The sequence below is a fragment of the Arvicola amphibius genome, chromosome 3, assembly GCF_903992535.2.
Source record: "Arvicola amphibius chromosome 3, mArvAmp1.2, whole genome shotgun sequence".
In the NCBI taxonomy this organism is placed as follows: Eukaryota; Metazoa; Chordata; class Mammalia; order Rodentia; family Cricetidae; genus Arvicola; species Arvicola amphibius.
Window position 1 is genome coordinate 161,311,376 of NC_052049.1, and position 12,085 is coordinate 161,323,460.

General features: G+C 45.2%; 1 protein-coding gene across 1 annotated transcript in view; it reads left to right on the forward strand.

The window, feature by feature from the left end:
• The window catches only part of Slc9a9 (solute carrier family 9 member A9), a 545,494-nt gene that overhangs the window by 236,889 nt on the left and 296,520 nt on the right, over positions 1 to 12,085 (forward strand). Inside the window, exon 7 of the mRNA XM_038322078.2 lies at positions 10,835 to 10,973. Coding sequence (XP_038178006.1) covers positions 10,835 to 10,973 — 139 coding nt within the window. The remainder of the gene's footprint in view (positions 1 to 10,834; positions 10,974 to 12,085) is intronic.

Consider the following 12,085-nt stretch of genomic DNA (forward strand, 5'->3'; position numbering starts at 1 on the left):
GATCTTTTTCTCCCTTGCAATCAGGACTCGAAGTCCTAAAATCTTCAATTTCTTAGAGTGGTCTTCTTAGAATGGATTGTTTTTGCTGAGTCATTTCTTTGCCTCCTCCCAGGTGTTGCATCCAGATGTTCCCCTTCTTAGTCAGCAGCACGGATGTCTATCAGGGAGACCGGAGTTGAGAAGCTGGTGTCCCATGGCTGTGAATCAGGCTGGGCCAAGGCTTTCCCTCCTTTGAATGTGTGTGTGTGTAGATGAGAACACTTTCTTCCCTTGGTTGCTGAGAGGATTAAAGACAATGAGGACGTAAAGTCTCTTAATCTCATTAAAAGCCATAGCTTCCTCACCTACAAAATGAAATAACAGTGCACCTGCTTCAGGGGGTTATGGTGAGGCTTGTACGAAATAACGCTTACAAAATGTTCAACCCGACACGTTCTGGACAGCAGTGAGAGTCCTCTATTAACCTGAAATGAAAGAGAATCCGACTCCATTCTCTGGTTTCAGACTTGGGGATTAATATTTGTCTGACGTGCACTTGTTTATATTATATTTTCATTTTTACTAGGCTTGCATTGTGAGTGGCTATTGACCCACATTTCACTATCTTTTCTGTTTGGCTCCAAGCTTTGCTTATCGCACGACAGTCGGAGCTAAGATTGTATTAATGAGGATTAATGATACAGAGAAGTTGGAAAGGGGGGGATGAATTCCCACTGGGGCACAGGAATCCTGTTCCCTTTACTCTCCTCACCTCCGTCTCTCACTAAGGCCCATGGCACTCAAATTCCTATTTCTGCTTTTAAAAAAATAAAAAGGAAGGAAATGGACATTCTAAGAGTGTTTGCAAGCTACTTTCATCTCTAAGGCTATCTAAAATTCACTTTCAATATTAGGTATGAGAGAAATTTTCTCAAAGCCGACAGACTAATTTAATTCTGACAAGAATTTTCAGGCTAAATTGCAAAGTAATTTAGGATCGCCTTTCAATGAAAATGCACATATAATTCACACACACACACACACACACACACACACACACACACATATTCCTTTTTAACCACTTTTAAACTTGACAGTTCTTTGTGTCACCTTGTGCTGGCATTTAATGGACCGAGCCACTTAGGAAACTGTCAAAGGCATGATTCTGTGCTGAACTTCCTAACTGTTCTTGATACTGTTCGATGCTGACGAAATCATGACACCCTCGCTGCATCCTTTGAGAGACTGATCACTCCTTCCTGGCTGTGCCAGTCTTTCCAGCAGCTGTGTTTTCTGCCTCTTTCCCTGGCAGATGTGAAGAAAGAAGGAAAATAAGTCAGCGACCCTTCAGTGAGCAGTTTCCAGGCGCCATGTTAACAACTCGCAAGTGCATGGGTTTTCTTCATAGCGCCCTGGCTAGGCATGCTTCGTTTTATGTTTAAGCATCTCCAACTTCAGAGACCTCAAGGCTCTTTTGTAGAACCCATCCCATTCTTGTTCAGATCTAAGAACCAGGACATTGTGAAATGGAATATAATCTCAAATATCTTCCAATGGTATTTTACCGGCAGGCTTTATCTTCCCTACTAGAAACATGAAGCCAGCGTTTCTCCGTGGGGCCTCCAATCCCTCCTCTTCATGGTCACCTTTCAAACGCTTGCTGCACCTGCTCCTCTGAAACCCATCTGTTCTTTAGCCTCTTGTGTGTTCCTCGGTCTTCATCCTCACTGCCCCTGTCTTTCCTGGGATCTTGTTCCGGGGTTAGCCTCTAGCTGCTAGGTTGCCAAGGAGAGATCTGACTGCTTCAGTCTTTGGCTGCACTGTGATGTCAACTCGCCAGCTGTCCAACTTCCTCTGGTGTTAGAATATTCTGTGCCTTTCCTCCACCCTCCAAACTCTTCAGCGGCCTCCCTTGTAGCCCTAGAGGAAAATCCTAACGCTAACTTGAAAGGCTCCCCAAAAGTCAGTTACATGCCCGCTCTAGCCCTGCCTCTTATTCTTCACACAGTCCTCCAGCCCTACTGGCTCCTTGTGACTCCTCTGACCCTCCCCGGATGCTCTGCTTCAGAGCCCAGGAAGTTCTTCCACCTCACTTCCTTCGCAGTCTCTGGCAGCCCTTCTGCGCAGCACACGCACGCACGCACGCACGCACGCACGCCCTCCATCACGCCCTCCCTTCCTCTCAGGCCACCTCAGCTTCTGTTTAGCGGTTGTCAATCCACCATGTATTTGTTTGCTGAGCCGTGTTCATGTTTCTTCTCTCCTGCAACGTGAGATCAGCTGTGTTTTGTCCCTGTTGTGTCCCCAGTGCTTGGAACAATGTCTGCACACAGTAGGGGCAATGGATGTTTGTTGGTAGAATGGATCGACTTGGCTTGAGATTGCATTACTCACGGTCTGGTTTTGACACAGCTTCTACTTCCCGCAGAATTGTCCTTGTCTTTTTCTCTGGTGGCTGACATTAGAATGACAAGATGTTATTTGTCAGGGGCCTGGAAAATCGCTCTCTGCGTATGAATCTGGGCTCTTCGCAAGCAATCATGAAACGATACTTCAGAAACCGAAAGAGTTCATTAATGAGCCTCCCCTGGCACAGCCCTCCGCCGGGCCCCTTGGCCCTTGAGAAGGTGAAACCCTATGCTTCTAACTCATGCTCAGTGAACTTCTGGCCAAGACCTCTTATTATTAAGACAGCTCTTCTAACCTCCCAGGGTGCCTGGAATGCCCCCAATTCCTGAAGTCATTATGTTTTACAGCAGGTTCTCTTGACAGAACTTCATCAGCCTCTGGCAGAACATAAGCCCGAATAATGGGCAGGCAGACGCCAGAAAGAATTCCAATGTGTACACACAATTCTTGGCCCCATAAAAATCAATTCCTTATTCATAATTAAGCAAGTTCCCTGGGAAAGGGCACGTTGGTATAGTTATTAAAAGATAAATAATAGATAAGGATCCACTTGTTTCTTGTTCTGTTCATCTTTCTTTTCTTAGTACAAAGAGCTATAAACGCAAACTAACACTGTAATTAATTCTTTTCTCCTGCCTGGTCCCCGCTTGTGACTTACATGTCCAACAAAATGGAACAGCTCCTAAGGAAGCTCATGGCTGTTTCTGGGCTGGCTGTATTGCTCTTTTAAAATGTGTCCCCAGGAGCAGAATGACAACCCAACCCTAGATGAGGAGAAATAAACTGTAAGCACCTGACATTAAATAGCACAAGATACAGGAGCGCTTATCACGAACGTCTTCTGGTTTTTCAGATTGGCTTAGGGACTGGGTTGAAAATGCAAAGGGGCTGCAATGGGGCTTCGTAGTGGAGAGGCCCATGCCTGCCAACTGCTGAATTCAAGGGACCAGTCATAGCCGTGGGATTAGAAGGATGGAGATGTCCCCATAGAGTTGAAGTACTGAGATGCAATAATGCTGCCCCTCTTCATAGGAATGCTTCCTCTCCCCTCAGCCACATGCAAGGGGCTCCCCTGAATCAGTAGACAGCTGGAACTGCCAACTCATCCTCTAAGTGAGAGCTAAGACCCCCTCCAAGCAGTGTCAAAGAAGGGAATTCTTGGTTATGGATCCTAAGAGTGTGGGGCATAAGCACATAGGGATTGGTACACTTTCTGTCCTAAAGAATTTAAAAAGCAGGAGCCGGTTGAACCAAGACCTGTAGGCTCCCTGGTTTTCTGTGTTTGGAAAGCAGGTGAGATCAGCTAGTCAGTGCTGTTTCTTGACCTAGAGGACTTCCTAGGGGAACCTTCTGAGATCAGGAAAAGCGGTAAAGCCACTGAGGCCTAGCAGTCACTAATTTAAGCCATGAGGATAAGCAGGAATATGTATAGCTGGCAAGGAAAATGAAGACTGAGTTGGTATCCGAGAAAGAGTTCTCAACAGCACATCAGCTGAGGTTTCAGGGAGAATGATTCAACAGGAAGCAGAACGAGACTAGAGCATGGCTTGCCAAGAACAAGAGCCAGGCACACCCTCTAGCACCCACAGAGTACCAGCAAGGGGAGGACCTTGCTGGTGCTCGTCCCTTCAAGAAACCACTTGGTGCCCTCCCTAGACTTTTCTGTGTGGAGAGGAGGAATCCTGCTGTGAAGGTTGAGGTTTAAAACTGGACTTAACTAAGTTTTAATCAAGAAAAGTAACTGAATAATGGAGTTTGACCAAGCCATCATCCGCCCCTTTGTACGTATCTAGCACAAAGGGGAATTCTATATCGTTCAAGTAAAGCAGTTCTAGGGGGAAAAGCTATTTCTTATTTATGTTGCAACTGATCAACAACTCTTGTCAATGAACTGGTGTCAATAGTTTGAGTTTCTTTGTTAGAGATAAAATTTTGAAAGAGAAATGGAAAGATATTTTTAAAATATTTTTGACTGTAGTAATAATTTTCACATAGTTTTTAATGATTAAAGTCACGGAAATTCTAAATGGGACACAGTATGTTCACTTAACGTTTTTTTTATAAACTTTCGAGTGGCACTGATTTAATGTCAGCAAAGGAGGTTAGAGTAGACTGAAGCGTTCAGAAGGAACTTGTTCTAAAGAGTCACCTGAGTTGCAGGAGGACCATGCAGGGCACAATGTAGCTGCATAGCTGCCTGGACCCTGAGGCCATAGTATGGCCTGCGGTTTCTATAAGCAACTGTGTAGCGAAGTATTTTAGGGGCTGCAGTGAAGAATATCAAGAGTGAACAGTCCTGGAAGCTGAGAGGCTTGACTGAGCTATAACAGTTTGGAAAATGGCGACTCAATAGGATCCAGGACGGAAAAGGGTCCAAGTCACGGGTGGGGCCAATGAGATCATGCTTTCCTTACTATTTATACTCTCAGTCTCCCTCAGTCTTCTTCCCCACAGCATCTCTTCTTCCTTTCTTTTCAGCCCCCCCACTTCCTGCCTCCTTTTGTACCATGAACCCACTGTATGCCACAGAATCCTCTGTACTAAATACTTTGCATGCACCAGTGATTCCTGTCCCTTAGAGATCTAGACCAGGGGATAGTCAGCAAAGGCTTGGTTCCATATAGATGAAAGTTTTCATGGGACATCTATTTTGAAATCCTTCCTTCAGAACTAAACCAAGAGAGAAAAGGAAAGAGACACAGTCAGAAATAGAAAAAAAATGAAATTTATCATTTGAAGAAGGAAGATTTCCCTAAGAAATTATTATCTAGTTTCTTCCAGGCACCAGATGCCATTTGAAGAGCTTTAAAATGCGGAAGCATTTAACTGTCATAGCAACCCTACATGGTGGGTACTAGTATAATTTTATAGAAATGGGAATACAAATAGTTTAAGTAATTTAATCAAGGTCACACAGCCAATGAGACAGAGCCAAGATCTGTTTCAAATTCAGATACTCAGTGCTCCCTATGCCGCCAAGACTTTTCATTTTAGGACCATTGTATTATAGGCATAAGAAAAATTAGTTATTGAGAAATAGTAGACAAAATCTTAGTGGTGCCTGTGACTCTTAAGTGGTACATTGAAAAATAAAGACCCTTATTAATGTTGTTTCTTCAAGTTACAATACTTCATTTATTTCAAATTTCTCAGGTAGAAGGACCTGCACACATTTATTTCCCAGTTTCTGCTGAGCAGTCAGTTCTTGAACAGGATAAATCGATAACCTAGACTTATTTCCATCTTATGAGATGAATATTTAAACACTACTGGGTATTTCTGGTCATAATATTTTCAAAGCTATTGGTTCCATCCTCTTCAAAACTCTAGTGACCATAGACACCAGCTTGTGCTGTGCACAGTGCCTCTTCGGTACTCTGAAGGACGGCCAATGAACAGGTACAGAGAGTCTACTTCCTTTTTCCTTCTCTTGTTCTTCCAATGTTTTTCCCACTAAAGATTCAGCCATCACAATTGACACAGGGGTCAAGTCACAAGAGATGAAGTTGCTTAATTACTCTGTATATATAACCTAAATCTTGGGCTGTTTCCAGCTTCTAAATCTATCTGCCGTACCCAATACGGAGGCTTAGTGTCACAACTGGAAACCAGAGCCCAAAGAGATGCCTTTCCAGGACTAAGAATCTGGAGGGCCGATTCTCTGAAACCTTGACAGTGTAGAGAAGGTGCCTTCCTGGGGACAGCTAGCTTTCGCTTTCCTCCTGCATCATTCTTCCCCAGAAGCCAGGTGGCATCACTACTAGGTTCATCTTAAATAGAGTTTTGGGACCTTCTTATCCCTGGGGAGACCCCTGCTCAGCCTGCCAGGACAATGTCCTTTGATGCAGTTGATCAAGAACTCTGTGATGAACGTGACATCCTTGAGATACACTGCTATGGTTCCTTGTCCCTCTAAACCCACTCAAATGATTAGTTCCTTGCTAACAACCTCAAGAGTGGACAGGAGGTCAGCCACACCCCTCATGTCCACTCTTGAAACAAAAGCTTACTTCATAATATAGAATTCTGCTCTCTGCCAGTGTGAGACTTGAGAGAGTTCTTCGCAGGATGAAGACGATAATGGGGATAAAGAGCTTCCACCGAGTCTTTGTCTGAGTGCACATTGCTAGCATTTACTGAGTAACCCTGGAATTGACAGCATCTACATAGGGGTTTTCCATGTGCTTCATACACTCACAGGTATGGAGGGATACTAGCATCTCTATCGACCAGGTGATGAAACAGAATCTGAATATGATGACTTGGCTCAGATCTCCAAGCAAGAGGTGCCAAATCTGTGACATGAGTAACAAGGCACAAGAGTGATTCTCAGAGTTGGGCTGAGAACTCCAATAGTAGCCACAACATGACTGCATCTATGCAAGGCCTAATAGAAATCTTACAGGGGATAGTTGTTTTTAAGAGTTGACTTTTTCAAGACTCTTTCATTTCCTTCTTCCTTTTTTCTTTTTTTCCTTTCTTCTTTCTTTTTTCTTTCCTTCCTTCCTTCTTCACCTCCCTCTCTCCCTCCCTTCCTCCCTCTCTCCCTCCCTCCATCCCTCCATCCCTCCCCTCCCTCCCTCTCTCCCTCCCTCCGTCCCTCCCTTCCTCCCTCCCTCCCTCTCTCTCTCTCTCTCTCTCTCTCTCTCTCTCTCTCTCTCTCTCTCTCTCTCTCTCTCTCTCTCTCTCTCTCTCTCTCTTATTGCCTGAGATCATCCCATCATATTTAGCAAAGATTTCCACATGCCAAGCACTAGGCAAAGAGGAACAAGACCCAAGTGAAGTTGAACAATGCTTGACATGTAGGTGAGGAAGCCAACTTTGAACACAGGTTTTCTTAAGGGGGCCCAAGCATTGTAGCTGGTACCCGCTGCAGCACCCACTCACCTTCATCTGAGCAAAGGCTCTGGTACCCCAAAAACTATTGTCTTAAAGTGAATATAGCAATTCCACCGAACGATTTTCACATTAGCTCTTGTTTTCTCCCAAGGAGTAGTTTTGTTGTTGTCCTTTGTTTGTTCTATTTTTTTAATAAATAAAAAACAAAATGTTCATATAAACTGACTAGCTATGTGACTCTGATTTCTCTTTTCTTCAGCTACTGTATTTTAGTAAACAGGGAGGGAGCGCTGGGCGACGAGCTGTAATGGACCCTGTTTATCTCATGCACAAATAAAAGATTAAAATCATAATGTAGGCATAAGATAGTGAATGCTGTATAAGTGAGCACCCTTCGTGCAGAACTACGGCTGAGAAATGCCCTGTCACCCAACTCTTCCTCTCCACGTGGGTTCCTGTGCACACTCCTCAGTTCCAGCCCTACCCAGGCAGCAGCTATGCCTTGAAGGTGCCCTGAACTCCCCTACCTCATTGCCTGTCTTGTTACTCCCTCCACTGCCTGGAATAGTCTCTCCTGATCAGTCTGTTGACTTGACATCAAATACCGTCTCCTTTATTCTGAAATCCTGCATCCTCTTTTGTACCGTTCAATGATTTATAGCTCGCGCATCATCGCGTTCAGCACTGTGCTTGCCATCACATCTTAGGATTTTCTGCTTAGCGTGGCTTCCATTCATCAGCTGGTGATTGTTGAGCTTGATCTTGCCTCCATTCTGTGTGCTTCTCCACCTGTCTCCAGTACCCTATATGAAATGTCACCTAGCGTAGAGCAGGCACCCGGTGATTATATTCTGGGAGGACTTACGACCAACAAAGGCAATGGACTGCCACTCTGGACCAAGGGCTTTTATGCCTTTCTCTTCTAGTAAGGCAGACATCACAGAGAAGCACATGGAGCTGGATAAACATAGGCTCTATCATGTTTGGTGGACAGAAATAGGACAACATGTTCCAAAGAGCATACTTTAAAATCAATAGGGCCAGCAAGATGAGTTGAGGTCACACACGGGAACTTTTTGTTAATGTACACTTTCTCACATATGTTATAAAAATATATTGAGCATATCAAACTTGAAATTTTGTATGTATTCTTTAATGAAAGCTTTTATACCTGGATAAAAGTGAAACTGGTTTGAGGAAAAGGAGCCCACAAGTCATGGCATAAAGTGTCACCAGCTGTCACTGGGGATACCAGGAGCACCCAGAAATAACATTTCTAGGGAGATGGTGTAGGCAGATGTTTCCCTGTCCCATGACCACATCCCAAATAGCTGACATGAAGATTCAATATGAAGTACAAATGCTCGGCCGAGAGCTCAGACTCGTTCCTAGATACCTCTTACACTTAAATGAACCCATAATTTTATCTATGCTTTGCCACGTGGCTTGGTACCTTTTCTCAGTACAGAAAGCCCATCTTGATTCTTTCTGTATCTGGGGTTACTCTCTAACTCTGCCCTTCTTTCTGTAGGAATTTTCAGTCTGATTGTCCCACCTAACTTTACCCTGCCTTGCTATAGGCCAATCAGCTTCTTCATCAACCAATGAAAAATAATACATAGTCACAATGTACAGAAGGATTATTACACACACAACAAGATGGAGATGGGGGTGAAGAGGTGCCAGCTCAAAGGGTCAGAGCCACTGGTACAGCCTCCAGAACTTTAGAATTATTTCCAAAGCTCTATATATTACTATATATTAATTAATTAAAATACTTTGAAAGAAAGGGAAGGATTCTCCCTTTCATGTCTCTTCATGGAAATGAAGATTTGTGTCGGGGAATGTCAGGGTGAACTCTGGCTTCCCCCGCTCTAGCCCTAGGTTTCTATCAGCCCTGGGTTTAACACCTTTCCTGGGCTCGGCAATTACAAAGACTCACAGGTGTGTTTGCTCCTCTGCTTTGCTGAAAGCCTAGAATCCCACAGAAAGAAGAGCACCACAATGGCCACCCAAGCCCCACATATACCTCAGGGCTCCCCTCACCACCATTCATCTTCCTTCTCCAATTAAGAGATCAAAGCAGAAAGGTCCAGCCTGCTTTGGGGGCTTAAAGGTGTCCATAAGCCGGGCGGTGGTGGCGCACGCCTTTAATCCCAGCACTCGGGAGGCAGAGGCAGGCGGATCTCTGAGTTCGAGGCCAGCCTGGTCTACAAGAGCTAGTTCCAGGACAGGCTCTAGAAACTACAGGGAAACCCTGTCTCGAAAAACCAAAAAAAAAAAAAAAAAAAAAAAAAGGTGTCCATAGAAACCCAAAGAACATTGAGAAGTCCCACCTTTCCTTATACATCTTCCCGAGGGAAGGCTGGAATCCAGCCCTCCTTCTGGCTCCTAACTAGTGTCGAGAGGCAGAGAGCCAGGACAGAGAGGCAGCAGGCTCCGGCCATCCTGGCGTGAAGTACCCAGTTAGGTTCTCTATAATCCTGTATAATCTCAGTCAACATGTGTGCTTTTTTCCTCTCCACACAGCTACGAAGTCCTTTCCAGAATTCACTGCCAAATCCTTAATTTTTTGGCTAATTTTTAAAACTCCATGTTAAAATTAAAACTATAAAAAATAAAAACTCTAAAGTCTAACTTCATTGGCCTCCCTAAGGGTTCAGGGTTAGTGCACCAGCTCATTTTAATGCTGCACTGTGAGGTGTTTATAGTCCCTACTATAGGACACACCTAGTCCTTCTCATTAGCATGCTAGGATTTGAAGCCTCCATTAAAAAAATCAAATATAGCATCTTCAGAAACATCTACATAAGCCAAGTGGGGATGGTTCACGCCTACTGTCCATTTGGGAGGTGGATACAGAAGGATTTCTATGAATTGGGGCCAGACCAGGCTACAGAGTGAAAAAGACCCTGTCTGAAAACAAACAAAGAAATTAACTAAACAGACTGCCTGTTGGTGGGTTGCATTTCTCCGGGGAGCTCTGTCTATGGGCACAAGAACTCGATGTGAGAAATGACCTTGGGTGGCTACTGCTATTTATATCTGTGGGAGAGCGGGGGCTTTGCCTGTCCAGGGAATTAATACTGTGGGGTTCTGCACACTACCGGGGCTCTCTGTCCACAGGGTTACACTGGAGAGAGGAATGCTTTGTGGCTTATGACAGGATCACGGCAGAATATTTTGTGCATGCTGTGATTTGTATCGCCCATTTGTGCGCAGGCCATAAAAGTGCACTTTTTATCAGGGACATTTGTGAATCTATAACAGCACTGAAGACATACGGGCCACTAAATAATTCACAGCTATCTATGGTCTCAGCAGATTCCATACACACCTAACGTGTTTTAATGCCTAGTTGGCTTAGAAACAATATTCTTTATGGCTCTCCCAATATACGAATGTTTACTGACTGGCAGTAGTCTATGGATACCCTGGGATTGGCCTGGAAGAGACAAGGAGCGCTTGCTGCTCTCTCTACCTCATTCCCCCCTTTTCCCCGTCAGTTCCTCTCAGCAGCACCCAGTCTCACTGGAAAGGGTGACTCTCCCAGAAGGTAATGTGCAACTCTGGCTGCCACTGACTACGCTGCCTTTTCTCTTCTCAGCTCCATATCCATCTACAGTCCCAAGGAGAATCCCAATGCGTTTGACACTGCCGCCTTCTTCCAGTCCGTGGGGAACTTCCTAGGGATCTTCGCTGGCTCCTTTGCAATGGGCTCCGCGTATGCCGTTGTCACAGCACTGATATCCTTTGTCACTGTGTGGAAGCCGGGGACACTGTAGAGCAGCCAACAAGCATGAAGACTTTCCGAGGCTGAACGGCCTCCTCAGCAGTGAGTGGTGAGACAGGTTTGAATTCGATACAGCACTGCTGAAGCCCCCCCCCCCTCTCTGGGTGACATGAGGCATTGGATCAGTGCCAGCAGCAGAGGGGGCAGGTTCTTTCTCTGTCCACCATCAAGTCTACCGCTGTTGCCCATGCTTTCTCTTAGACAGGCTTGCAAAAAGTGGCACCTAAGGACAGTTGTGAGCATGGGACACCAGGACTGACGACGTGGAGGTAAAGAGAAAGAACTGAAAAGCCAAGGTCCAAAGACAGAATAGCACCAACTACAGTTGAGAAAGTCAGTGAGCTCTGCTGCCAGTCACCAGAGGATAGGGAGGGCCAGGATAGCGACCAATGGGGGTTTTAAATGCTTCACAATTGTGCTGTGCAGGGGGATGAAGAAATGATGGTCGCTACATGCGGCTTCCTTTTATGTTCTAGTCTTTAGGCGGAGCTATGGCAGATGTCACATGCTGTCTGGACTAGAATAGTCATAATGATGATGGAAACACTGACAGAAGGTACAGCATGTGCCAAGGCCTTCCCAGGGACCCTTTCTGTAGTGATGGGAGCGGGCCGCTTCCCGCCGCCGGGCTCTCGGCTGCCTGGCTAGCTTATAACCCGAAATAACAACACAAACTATATTCATTTAAACACTGCCTGGCCCATTAGTTTCAGCCTCTTACTCACATCTTGACTAACCCATATCTAATAATCTGTGTAACACCACGAGTGGTGTCTTACCGGGAAAGATTAAGCATGTCTGACCTGGTGGCTGGCTCCATCGCATCTGGCTCAGAGAGGAGAAGCATGGCGATTGTCTGAGCCATCCACCTCACTTCCTTCTTCCTGTTCTGTCTACTCCACCCACCTAAGGGCTGGCCTATTAAATGGGCCAAGGCAGTTTCTTTATTAACAAATGAAATCAACACAAACAGAAGACTCTCCCACATCACCTTCCATTCGAATCCACCCTATAGGACATGTTATCAATGCCTCTCTTGACGCAGAAGATTACGGAGGTAAGGGG